The sequence below is a fragment of the Delphinus delphis genome, chromosome 6 (genome assembly GCF_949987515.2).
Source record: "Delphinus delphis chromosome 6, mDelDel1.2, whole genome shotgun sequence".
Taxonomy (NCBI): Eukaryota; Metazoa; Chordata; class Mammalia; order Artiodactyla; family Delphinidae; genus Delphinus; species Delphinus delphis.
Window position 1 is genome coordinate 69,588,938 of NC_082688.1, and position 13,280 is coordinate 69,602,217.

General features: G+C 34.7%; 1 protein-coding gene across 11 annotated transcripts in view; it reads left to right on the forward strand.

Moving 5' to 3' along the window:
• Window positions 1-13,280, forward strand: part of FOCAD (focadhesin) — a 313,993-nt gene that overhangs the window by 140,932 nt on the left and 159,781 nt on the right. For all 11 annotated transcript variants that reach the window (XR_009519883.1, XM_060014801.1, XM_060014800.1 and 8 more), the window contains 4 exons: window positions 6,391-6,495; window positions 6,892-6,993; window positions 7,515-7,645; window positions 9,505-9,631. Coding sequence is in view for 10 of the 11 variants with exons in the window: in XM_060014801.1 (XP_059870784.1) it covers window positions 6,391-6,495; window positions 6,892-6,993; window positions 7,515-7,645; window positions 9,505-9,631 (465 nt within the window). In the remaining variant the exon portion in view is untranslated. The remainder of the gene's footprint in view (window positions 1-6,390; window positions 6,496-6,891; window positions 6,994-7,514; window positions 7,646-9,504; window positions 9,632-13,280) is intronic.

Here is a 13,280-nt window from a genome sequence, read left to right on the forward strand (position 1 = left end):
CATTTAGTCATGATTTATGATCCTTTCAATGTGTTGTTGAATTCTGTTTACTAGTATTTTGTTGAGTCTTTTTGCATCTGTGTTCATTAGGGATGTTTGCCTGTAGTTTTCTTTTCTTGTAATGTCTTTGTCTGGTTTTAGTATGAGAATAATGCTGGTCTCATATAATGAGTCCAGAAGTGTTCCCACCTCTTCAATTTTTAGGGACGAGTTTAAGAAGGATTGGTGTTAATTCTTCTTTAAATGTTTGGTGGAATTCACATGTGAAGTTATCTGGTCCTGGGCTTTTCTATGTTGGGAGGTTTTTGATTACTGACTCAATCTCCTTCTTTATAATTGGTCTGTTCAGATTTTCTATTTCTTCATGATTCAGTCTTCGTGAGAAGTATATTTCTAGGAATTTAGCCTTTTCTTCTAGGTTATCCCATTTATTGTAGTATAATTGTATATGGTTGTCTCAAAATCCATCGTATTGTTTTGGTATCAGTTATGTCTCTTCTTTCATTTCTGATTTTATTTGAGTCTTCTCTCTTTTTTTCTTAGTCTAGCTAAAGGGTTGTCAATTTTGTTGATGTTCTAAAATACTAACTTTTAATTTTGTTGATTTTTTTCTGTTATTTACTTCATTTATTTCTACTTTAATTTCCATTATTTCCTTCCCTCTGCTAACTTGGAACTTAGTTTATTCTTCTTTTTCTAGTTCCTTGAGGTATAAGATTAGAGTATTTATTTGAGATACTTTTTCTTTTTTAAAATTGAAATATAGTTGACTTACACTATTACACTAATCTCAGGTGTGTAACATAGTGATTCGAAATTTTTATAGATTATACTCCATTTATAGTAATTATAAAATATTGGCTGGATTCCCTGTGCTGTACAATATATCCTTGTAGTTTATTTATTTATTTATTTATTTGTGGTACGCGGGCCTCTCACTGTTGTGGCCTCTCCCGTTGCGGAGCACAGGCTCCGGACGTGCAGGCTCAGCGGCCATGGCTCGCAGGCCCAGACGCTCTGTGGCATGTGGGATCTTCCCAGACTGGGGCACGAACCCATGTCCCCTGCATCTGCAGGCGGACTCTCAACCACTGCGCCACCAGGGAAGCCCTAGTTTATTTATTTTATACATAGTAGTTTGTATAAACTTAATCCCCTATCCTTATATTGCCCCTCCCCTCTTCCCTCTTCCCACCAGTAATGACTAGTTTGTTCTCTATATCTGTTAATCTGTTTCCTTTTTGTTATATTTACTAGTTTGTTTTATTTTTTAGATTCTACATGTAAGTGATAGCATACAGTATTTGTCTTTCTCTGTCTGACTTATTTCATTAAGCATAGACCATCCAGGTCCATCCATTTTGTTGCAAATGGAAAAATTTTATTCTTTATTTATGGCTGAGTAGTATTCCATTGTGTGTATGTATATATGTGTGTGTGTCTATGTCACATGTTTTTTATCCATTCATCTGTTGATGAACAGTGTGTTATTTAGTTTCCATGTATTTGTGAATTTTCCTGTGTTCTTACTAATATTTATTTCTAGATTCACTCCACTGTGGTAAGAAAAGATACTTAGTATGATTTCAGTCTTCTTAAATTTGTTATTTTGTGACCTAACATGTGGATCTTTCCTGGAGAATGTTGTGTATGCACTTGAGAAGAATTTGTATTTTCTTGCTGTTGGATGGAATGCTCTGTATATGTCTGTTAGTTTCATTCGGTCCATAGTGTTGTTCATGTCCTCTGTTTTCTTATTGATCTTCTGTCTGGATGTTCTATTTATTATTGAAAGTGGAGTAATGAAATCTATTATATGTGTTGGTATCTATTTCTCCGTTCAGTTCTGTCAATATTTGCTTTGTATATTTGAGCATACTTATATTGCTCTGATGTTGGGTACATATATATTTATAATTGTTTAACTTCCTGGTGAATTGACTCTTTTATCATTATATAATGTTCGTCTTTGTTTCTTGTGACAGTTTTTGACTTAGTCTATTTTGCATGGTATAAGTTATGCTATCCTTGCTTTCTTTTAGAGATTACTATTTGCATAGAGTATCTTTTTTTGTCATTTTATTTTTAGCCTATGTGTGTCCTGAAATATAAAGTAAATCTCTTGTAGACAGCATTTAGTTGTATCTTGTCTTTTAACTTTTAGCCACTCTGTCTTTTGATTGGGGAGTTTAATCCATTTACATTTAAAGTAATTCTAGATCAGGAAGGACGTAATATTGCCATTTTGTTAACTGGTTTTTGTCTGAATTATAGCTGTTGTGTCCCTCTTTTCCTCTCTTTCAGTCTTTGTGTTTTGTTGATGTTTCTGTAGTGAAATACTTTGATTCCTTACTCATTATCTTTTATGTATCTTCTATAGGTATTTTCTTTGTGGTTACCATGGCACTTAACTGAAAAGACCTTACATGTATAATAGCCTATTTTAAGCTCGTAATAACTTAACTTTAATTGCATGTAAAAGTTCTACTTTTTCAACCCCCCCCCATACTTTATGGTATTGATGTCACAACTTACATCATTTTATGTTGTGTATCCATTAACATATCTTTATAGTTAGCTATTTATATTTATGTCTTTATCTCCTATTCTAGTATTAAAAGTGACATATTACAGTATTCTATATTTTTCTATACATTTACCTTTATCACTGAGCTTTATACTTTTATATATTTTTATGTTGCAATGTAATGTTCTTTCCTTTCAACTTGAAGGACTTCCTTTAGCATTTCTTGTAAGGGAGGCCTAGTGAATGAACTCCCTCGCTTTTGTTTATCTAGAAAAGTATTTCTCCTACATTTTTGAAAGAAAGTTTTGCTAGATATAGTATTCTTAGTTGGCTGGGTTTTTTTGTTTGATTGTTTGCACTTTGAATATATCATTCTGCATGCCCATCTGGCCTACAAGATTTCTGCTGAGAAACCTGCTGATAGTCTTATGGGAGGGGTTTCCTTAATGATTCCATCATTTGAAATCAAATTTTTTAAATCAAGGACTTGAATTCTGAAGAAGGGAGAGAAAACATTGAGTTTTATGAAACCAGGAGGTCTTGAGACAGTGAATTATAGGGCACTTGCCAGCTTATTTTAAATTTAAGGTAAAGGCAGAGTATTCATTCTCTGCATTTTTTGCTTCCAGAGAATAGAAGACTCAAGAGCAGAGGAATCAAGAGCCCATAATGACATCTCAAGTAAATCAATAAATACACATATGTCTTTTCATTTGGAAAACAACAGCTCAGACTTTATGCAAAAAATGTTTTCCACACGTATATATCTATATCTATGTTTTCCTAATGAAATAACACCTATTTTCTTTTTCCATTGATTTGAGAATTTAATATGAACTAGAATAGCCTCAAGATCTAAGATTATTTGCTGTAAAAATTTCCCACTTTGTTTTTTAATTTCTGAACTTACCAGAGAAAACTAAACACCCTTACATACTTCTTTAGGTCTGAGGATCATGAAGGAGGTGTACTCTTTAGCATAAGTAGAATACTTTATTTCTTTCCTGACAATATAATTTAAACATTTGTTAAAAGCCATATAATTAAATACACTGTTTTGTAAAATGCCACTATATGTACTGATTGCCCTTCTCAGAACTAAGAATCTGTCAAACTGTCTTGGTAGAGATCTTCCCAGAAGGAGTAATTCATTGAGGCCTGTGCAGTGCAATCTAAGATAACCTTTTTTAATTAAAATGGGGAGTTAAAAAGCCAATTCAAAAATTTGTTTCCTTTCGTTTGCTCAAGGTGAGGGTGCTGGAACTTCTGTTCCAATAGAGCCCCAGCAGTTGTTAAAAACATCATAACTTCTGCCTGTGTGTTGTGTGTCTGTAGCCATTACATGTGTAGCTCCAAATGCCGCTGTGGTATGTGATGGTCAGGCCCATTAATGAGTCAGTGTTTAACTGTCACTTTTTTGTTGGTAGGGTTAGGAGGATTTTTTTTTTCCTTCTTGAGATTGAATTAAAATAGATGTCTTCTAAGCTTAGAAGGAACAAGTTTTCTAAGACTACAGCAGATAGAGGAAATTTATCAATTTCTGGGTAACAAACTTGTCAAATGCACTATAAGGAAAATAAAATTTTTTTGGCATTGCATTTTGTGCCATCAAGTAGAGATCCTTGCTCATAATAGGTGTTCACTTAATGATTTTAAAATGTAGTTTTATATATTTATTAAAAATAATAAAATATACATATAGATATATTTTATATATATTTATAATATATAACTCACATGCCATTTAATTAATTCATTCAAAGTGTACAAAGTGACTTTTAGTATATTCACAGAATTGTGCAACCGTAATGACAGATAATTTAAGAACATTTTCATCACCACCAAAAGAAACATTGTACCCATTAGCAGTCACTCCCCATTTTCTCCTATACCTTCCCGATCCTAAGCAATTACTTTCTGTCTCTGTAGATTTGCCTATTCTGGACATTTCATATAAATGGATCATATAATATGTGGTCTTTTGTGACTGGCTTCTTTTACTTCACTCGATGTTTTCATGGTTCATCCATGTTGATTACTTTTTCATGGCAGAATAATATTCTATCATATGGATATGCTGTATTTTATTTATCCCTTCATCAGTTGATGGATATTTGGGTTGTTTCCACTGTTTGGCTATTATTAATTATACCTCTGTGAACATTCACATGTAAGTTTTCGTGTGGATGTATGTTTTAATTTCTCTTGGGTAGGTACTTAGGAGTACAGTTACTAGATCATATGGTAATTCTGTTTAACCAGTTGAGAAACTGTCAGACTGTTTTCCAAAGGGGCTGCACCATTTCACTTTCCCACTGGCAGTGTATGAAGGTCCCAATTTCTCCACATCCTTGCTAACACTTAATGTGGTTTCAAGCCATCCTATTGGGTATGAAGTCATGCATCATTTGATTTTGATTTGCATTTATGTCATGGCTAATGCTGATTATCTTTTCATGTTTTTTTTTGGCCATTTTTTTATCTTCTTTGGAGAAGTATCTCTTTAGATCCTTTGCTCTTTTAAAATTGAGTCATTTGTCCTTTATTATGGAGTTGTACGAATTCTTCATATATTCTGGATGTAAGTTCCTCATTAGATATATGATTTGCAAATATTTTCTTCCATTCTGTGGGTTGTTCTTTTCATTTTCTTTATAGCGTCTTTTGAAGGACAAATATTTTTAATTTGATGAAATGTTTTGTTTTCTTTTGTTGCTCATACTTTTGGTGTCATATCTAAGAAGGCTTTGCCTAACTCAAGGTCACAAAGATTTACTCCTATATTTTCTTTAAGAGCTTTACAGTTTTTGCTCCTACATTCAGGTCTGAAATCTATTTTGAGTTAATTTTTACATGTGGTGTGAGGAAGGGGTCCAAATTAATTCTTTTGCATGTGGAAATACAGTTGTCAAAAATCAAACACCATTTTTCAAAGAGACTCTTCTTTCTGCATTGTATTTTCTTGGCCTTTCTGTCTAAAATCAATTGACTTAAATGTAACGATTTATTTCTAGACTGTGAGTTCTATTTCATTGATCTATATTTATATCCTCACGTCAGTACCACACTATTTTGACTGCTGTAACTTTGTAATAAATTTTGAATTTGGGAAGGTTGAATCTTCAAATTTTGCTCCTTTTGAAGATTGTTTTGGCTCTTCAGGATCACTTGTTTTCAAATGAATTTTAGGATCAATTTCTGAATTTTGGCAAAGAGGCTACCTGGGATTTTGATAGGGATTGCATTGAATATGTATTTGGGAATATGTATTTGGGAAATAGTACCATTTTAACAATATTAAGTCTTTTGATCCACAAATGATTTTGCTCTTCTTATTTTATTGTGTCATGCATAGGGATTGAAGTATGAACGTGGAGGGAAATTTTTGTCCATTAACCCCCCCTATATTACAATTGGTTTTAATTATTTTACATTGGAATAACCATTGAATATTTCACTATGCTACTCATTAGAACTGTAAGCTTCTTTAGGGCAGGATATGTATTAATTATTTTTGTATTGCTGAGAGTTTATGTCATAGTTGTTTAAGAAAAGCATTTTTTTAACACCAAAAAACCCCTGTAATATGTATATGTGTATAAAGGGATAGAACAAGGGCTCACAGGTAATTATAAAAGAGATAGAATATTAGCAGTACTTTGAAATTACCATTAATAACAAATGGCTAACTGACATTTTTTTAGGCTTTTAATTCATAGTATTCATAGTATTCATAGTAATTCATAGTAATTCATAGTAATTCATAGTATTCATAGTATTCATTTGGAGAAAAATGAAATATTGCTTTATCGATTGATTTCTTTTAAAAGGCATAATTTATACGTTCTTTAAACTCATTTTAGGTACCAAATCTGATTCCAGTTTTGATGTTCAAATTAGGAAGACCACTGGAACCTGTGTTATACAATGATATCTTGTATACTTTGCCTACACTTGGTGTTCATAAGGTTTGTATATTAAGCGACTTACTTTGGGGCAAAAAGAAAGTGAGACATGAATTTTGTTTGTTGTCATGTGAAATTTTTACCCTTTAATTTTGCCTTGATCACTGCTTCCCTTGTTGGGCCAAACATTTTTGTTACAATATTTAAGAATTAATTTTTAAAAATCATTTTCATCAAGTTTTCCCATTGGCTGTTGTCTGAGATTGGGCCTTTATGCCCCCAGAATTGCTAACTAGCTCCTCCCAAAGCTATCTCCAACCTCTGAGGAGATGGGTAATACTGTAGTAAGCTTCCGTTTCAGTCTTTATTTTATAATAAGAGGTTTTGAAGTTCCTTTGGTAACCTTGGGGTTATCCACATTTGCATTTATGAAACCAAAGTTTCTTCAATGTTTGCTAGGTGTGCATAGGACAAATTCTACGAGTAATTCAACTTCTTGGAACCACTCCGCAACTAAAAGCTGTCACTTTGCGCTTGTTGACTTCTTTGTGGGAAAAACAGGTAAGCTCAGATATACACTTGTATGAGTAGTAAGCATGTCCCTTTCACTGAAGAAAGGTAATTTTGTCATTATGCATGACACTTCTTTGATATAGTAATATTAATGAGTGACATCAATGATTGCATTGAGAAATTTTGATTTAGTGTACTTTTGATCTATAATGTGGTCAGTTGTGATTGACTCTCAGAAATTGAGAATAGAAAATAATCTTATTTCCTTAATTCTGAAATTTATTTATCCATTTGTGTGGAAAAAGTGATAGAAATATAAGTGATTAGAGCCTTTGTAATTAGAGTGAGATTTTGCCACTTTTTTCTTGTTTTATGAAATGAACAGTACATGGATCTGTAAGAAAATCCCCAGCAATCATAACAGCATTCTTTTTTTTCTGATTAGATGAAACACATTATAATTTGCAATGCAGATGTAAGATTTAGATGTGAAAATGCTGCATAAAAGGAGACAATTATTATTCAACTCAAGTTGTGAAATTACCTTTTTTGTAAAATTGCCTTTTTAGGATCGTGTCTATCCTGAACTGCAGCGTTTCATGGCCATGTCCGATGTGCCCTCTCTGTCTGTGGGCAAGGAGGTCCAATGGGAGAAACTGATAGCTAAAGCAGCATCGATCAGAGATATATGTAAGCAAAGGTAAGACATGCTTGACCTTTGGGAATGTATATCATGATATATTATTTTGCATTTAATTTTTTTATTGCAAGCAAGAAGCAAGGAAAGATAGGCAGAGGATGTTTGAATAAGAATAAATGAATATTAAAGTCAAATTGTCTGATTGTAAAATTTAGTAACATCAGACAATAGCTTTGAGTAGCAGGCATGTCTTTTCAGGTCTAGACTTATATCTAGGTTTAGAGGCTATTTATATATCCTTTTCTGTGTAATAATTTAATGTTGTGATAAAACATATGATGTTACATTTTCTATTTTTCTATATATAAATTCCTGAAACCTAAGCAGTGGATTATCAGTCAAATTCTTTCTTATGTTCTCCCTATGTTATGCTGATTTTTATAAGATGTTCTAATAGAGAAGGCCTTATTTGTAACTCATTGAATGGAATTAATTATTAGGAATTATTACAAGGAGGGAAATGACCTTGAATTCCTGTGTATGCTTTAGGAAGACATGAAGATGTTAGGGAGATGACTCTGCTATTCTAGGTTATGGGTTAATAACTAGGCAGGAGGTGACAAGACTGAAATAACACTAAGCAAAGCTCCACCTTGCCAGATTTCTATTTTCTTGAATTAGGGTAAGGCCAAAATCTTAGAGAGGAAATAGATTTGATACATTTGAAATGAGTTATAATCCTGCAGTTTCATATATTGATTGAGCCACTGCACTGTAGAATTCTTGGAGCATCATTCTACTTTTGTCAATGATGACACTGTGAATGGTACTTCCTGAAGCTGTGCAGTGAATGGGTTGGCCCAGATGCTGATAATGTGGATGATTTCCATTTCAAGTAAAATCTTGGATCAGACTGTATTTAAGCCTCAGCAGTTCTGCCTCTTTTCTAAGCTTCAGCCTTTTGGCAACACAAAAAACATCTTAGTCTAAAAGTTACACACGTGTTAACCCAAGACTTAAGAGTTTAGATTCTCTTGAGGTATTGGCATGGAAAAAATTTAGAGATGATAGCCGACATTTTAATTTTACATACTTAAAGATGAGGCTCAGGAGACGTTAAACATCAGATCAGATCAGAGTCTGTTGAAAACTTATTCAGTGAACCTTTCAGTTACCATCTCGAGATCCGTCAAATTTTTCCAGTTTTGTTAAATGATTTCCATTTGGCGGACAGTGAAGCAATAGAATTCAGTCAGGCAATTTTTTCAATTGATATTTTGTTAAATAGAAAGAAGTATTATATCGCTGAGGGGTTACAACGAATGCAGACCTGAGCATTTCTTTATGAAGTTAAAAGCATTCTGGGGGTAGCACAATATATGTGGGATAGAGGAAGGAGAGGAGGATGAGTGAGTGAATCCAGCACAGTACCTGGCATGAAGTAAGTGCTCAGTCAGTTATAACTCATATTATTATGATTTTATCATCATTATCGTCGTTATTGTGATAGGCATACCCACCTTAGTTTGTAATACTGCTATGACCAATCATCTTCTGATCTCAAATCCCTGGGTTTACTGATGATCTCAATAAGGTAAGTCAGTTCTTTTCACTATTATTATAGACTTGAGTTTTTGTCGATTCAGACAATAGGTTTTGTGATTCAGGGAGAATAAAATTTGTTAAGGAGTGTCTTCTTTTTTGGGTAATAATACCAAAAATGAGCCTGAAGTTACAGCAGAAATGATAAAGATGCAAATCTTTGAACAAAAGCATATGGTATTCTTAGTTGAGGGTCAACGTTTGATAGGCACAAGAGTAAAGAAAAGCATTAATGTTTTTGTTCAGGCAAAAGACCTTGGAGTAGTAATATAGTTCTTTGGCTTTAATCTTGTGTCTAAACTGTCGTTTTTTTGTAGGCCGTATCAGCACGGTGCAGATATGTTGGCAGCTATTTCCCAGATGTTGAATGAATGCACCAAGCCTGACCAGGCTACTCCAGCAGCCTTGGTGTTACAAGGTCTTCATGCACTCTGCCAGGCTGAGGTGGGCTTTTTTGAGTTGTTTTGTATAATTTGGAAGAAAATAATTTACAAGGCATTGTAGTTACAAGGATGTAGGAGACTTTTGTTCAGAAGAGTGAAATAAGACAGTCTACTTTACAAATTCTTTGTAGAGGGAAGTCTTGAAACATGTAGACATTTTCTAGAGGCTAAAGAAAACCAGATTTTAGATTCTTCCTCGTTGTTATTTATTTTTGTTAATATAGAAGGAGAAGTATGCTTATAGGAGAACTCTTGAGTATATTTGCTTCTCGGTTTTATAATTTGAGAGCCTTAGAAGCAGAAGAGGTAAGGAAATCGTCATGGGCCAGTGGCAGTTTTTTTTTTTTTAAAGTTAATTTTATTTATTTATTTTTGCTGTGTCGGGTCTTTGTTTCTGTGCGAGGGCTTCCTCCAGTTGTGGCAAGCGGGGGCCACTCTTCATCGCAGTGCGCGGGCCTCTCACTATCGTGGCCTCTCTTGTTGCGGAGCACAGGCTCCAGACGCGCAGGCTCAGTAGTTGTGGCTCACGGGCCTAGTTGCTCCACGGCATGTGGGATCTTCCCAGACCAGGGCTCGAACCCGTGTCCCCTGCATTAGCAGGCAGACTCTCAACCACTGCGCCACCAGGGAAGCCCCAGTGGCAGTTTTATAGCCAGCAAAAAACTTTTGTTGGCTTGAAGATTGGCAAAGGATCCTTTCTTTCCTAATGATCAGAGTGGGTAGGATGGACCGATATTAGAACCGTGTCTCTAAATCATCTTCTGAACTTCAGACTGCTCCCAAAACTGTAGCACAGCAGAAGAAATCTTTAATCTTTTGGAGAAATGTAGTAATTACATCAAAGATCATTCATCGACCTAACAAAAGTTTTTTATGTAAAAAAAATTTTTTTATGCAGCCTTGTAAGCTGCTTTATTATTGTTTTTTAATGGAAATATATTTGATTTATAATATCATATGAGTTTCAGGTGTACAACTTATTAATTCAGTACTTTTATAGATTATACTCCCTTTAAGTTATTAAAAAATAATGGCTATATTTCCCTGTGCTGTATAATATATCCTTGTTGCTTATTTATTTTATGCATAGTATTTTGTGTCTCTTAATACCATAGCCCTACGTCCCCCCTCCTCCCTTCCTTCTCCCCACTGGTAACCACTACTTTGTTCTCTGTATCTGTGAGTCTGTTTCTGTTTCGTTATATACAGTCATTTGTTTTATCTTCTAGATTCCACATATAAGTGATAACAGAGTATTTATCTTTCTGTATCTGACTTATTTTACTAGGCATAATATTCTCTAGGTTCATACACATTGTTGCAAATTGCAGAATTTCATTCCTTTTTATGGCTGAGTAATATTCCATTATGTATATTTGGAATACACACACACACACACACACACACACACACACACACACACACACACACACACATCTTCTTTATCTATTCATCTGTTAATTTAGAGGAAATTCTGTCAGCTTTTCATCATTTCACCACTGAGTGTGATGTTAGCTGTGGGTTTATAATAACTGGTCTTTATTATGAGCAGATATGTTCCTTTTACACGAACTTTGATGAAATTTTCTGTCATGAATGGATATTGAATTTTGTCACATGCTTTTTCTGTGTCTATAGAGATGATCATGTGATTTTTTTTTTAAAAATTGGGGTATAGTTGCTTTAAAATGTTGTGTTAGTTTCTGCTGTACAATAAAGTGAATCAACTATATGTATACATATATTCTCTCCCTCTTGGGCCTCCCCCAACCCCATCCTATCCATCTAGGTCACCACGGAGAACCGAGCTGAGCTCCCAGTGCTATACAGCAGGTTCCCACTAGCTGTCTATTTTACACATGGTAGTGTATATATGTCAATCCTAATCTCCCAATTCATCCCACCATCCATTCCTGTGTCCACATGTCTGATCTCTACCACTGCATCTCTATTCCTGCCCTACAAAATGGTTAATCTGTATCATTTTTCTAGGTTCCACATATATGCATTAATATACGATATTTGTTTTTCTCTTTCTGATTTACATCACTCTGTATGACAGACTCTGGGTCCATCCACATCTCTACAAATGACCCATTTTCATTCCTTTTTATATCTGAGTAATATTCCATTGTATATATGTACCATATCTTCTTTGTCCATTCATCTGTTGATGGACATTTATGTTGCTTCCATGTCCTGGCTATTGTAAATAGGGCTGCAATGAACATTGTGGTACATGACTTTTTGAATTATGGTTTTCTCAGGGTATATGCCCAGTAGTGGGATTGCTGGGTCATATGGTAGTTCTATTTTTTGTTTTCTAAGGAACCTCCGTACTGCTCTACATAGTGGCTGTATCAATTTACATTCCCACCAACAGTGCAAGAGGGGTTCCCTTTTGTCCACACCCTCATTGTTTGTAGATTTTTGATGATGGCCATTCTGAACAGTGTGAGGTGATACCTCGTTGTAATTTCAGTTTCCATTTCTCTAATAATTAGTGATATTGAGCATCTTTTCATGTGCCTCTTGGCCATCTGTATGTCTTCTTTGGAGAAATGTCTATTTAGGTCTTTCACCCATTTTTCGATTGGGTTGTTTGTTTTTTTGATGTTAAGGTGCATGAGCTGTTTGTGTATTTTGGAGATTAATCTCTCGTCAGTTGCTTTGTTTGCAAATATTTTCTCCCATTCTGAGGGTTGTCTTTTCATCTCATTTATGGTTTTCTTTGCTGTGCAAAAGCTTTTAAGTTCCATTAGGTCCTGTTTGTTTATTTTTGTTTTTCTTTTCATTACTCTAGGAGGTGGGTCAAAGAAGATCTTGTTGCGATTTATGTCAGAGTGTTTTTCCTATGTTTTCCTCTAAGAGTTTTATAGTGTCTGCTCTTACATTTAGGTCTTTAATCCATTTGATTTTATTTTTGTGTATGGTGTTAGGGAGTGTTCTAATTTTATTCTTTTACATGTAGCTGTCCAGTTTTTCCAGCACCACTTATTGAAAATACTGTCTTTTCTTCATTGTATATTCTTACCTCCTTTGTCACAGATTAGGTGACCACAGGTGCGTGGGTTTATATCTAGGCTTTCTATCCTGCACCATGGATCTATACTTCTGTTTTTGTGCCAGTACCATACTATTTTGATTACTGTAGCTTTGTAGTGTAGTCTGAAGTCAGGGAGCTTGATTCCTCCAGCTCCGTTTTTGTTTCTCAAGATTGCTTTGGCTATTCGGGGTCTTTTGTGTTTCCATACAAATTGTAAAATTTTTTGTTCTAATTCTATGAAAAATGCCATTGGTAATTTGATAGGGATTGCATTGAATCTGCAGATTATTTTTGATAGTACAGTCATTTTCACAATATTGATTCTTCCAATCCAAAAACATGGTATATCTTTCCATCTGTTTGTGTCATCTTTGATTTCTTTCATCAGTGTTTTATATATAAATTTGGATTTTTGTTTTTTGTTTTTTTTGCTTTTTGTTTTTTTTTGCGGTACGTGGGCCTCTCACTGTTGTGGCCTCTCCCGTTGCGGAGCACAGGCTCCGGATGCGCAGGCTCAGTGGCCATGGCTCACGGGCTCAGCCGCTCTGCGGCATGTGGGATCTGCCCGGACTGGGGCATTAACCTGTGTCCCCTGCATCGGCAG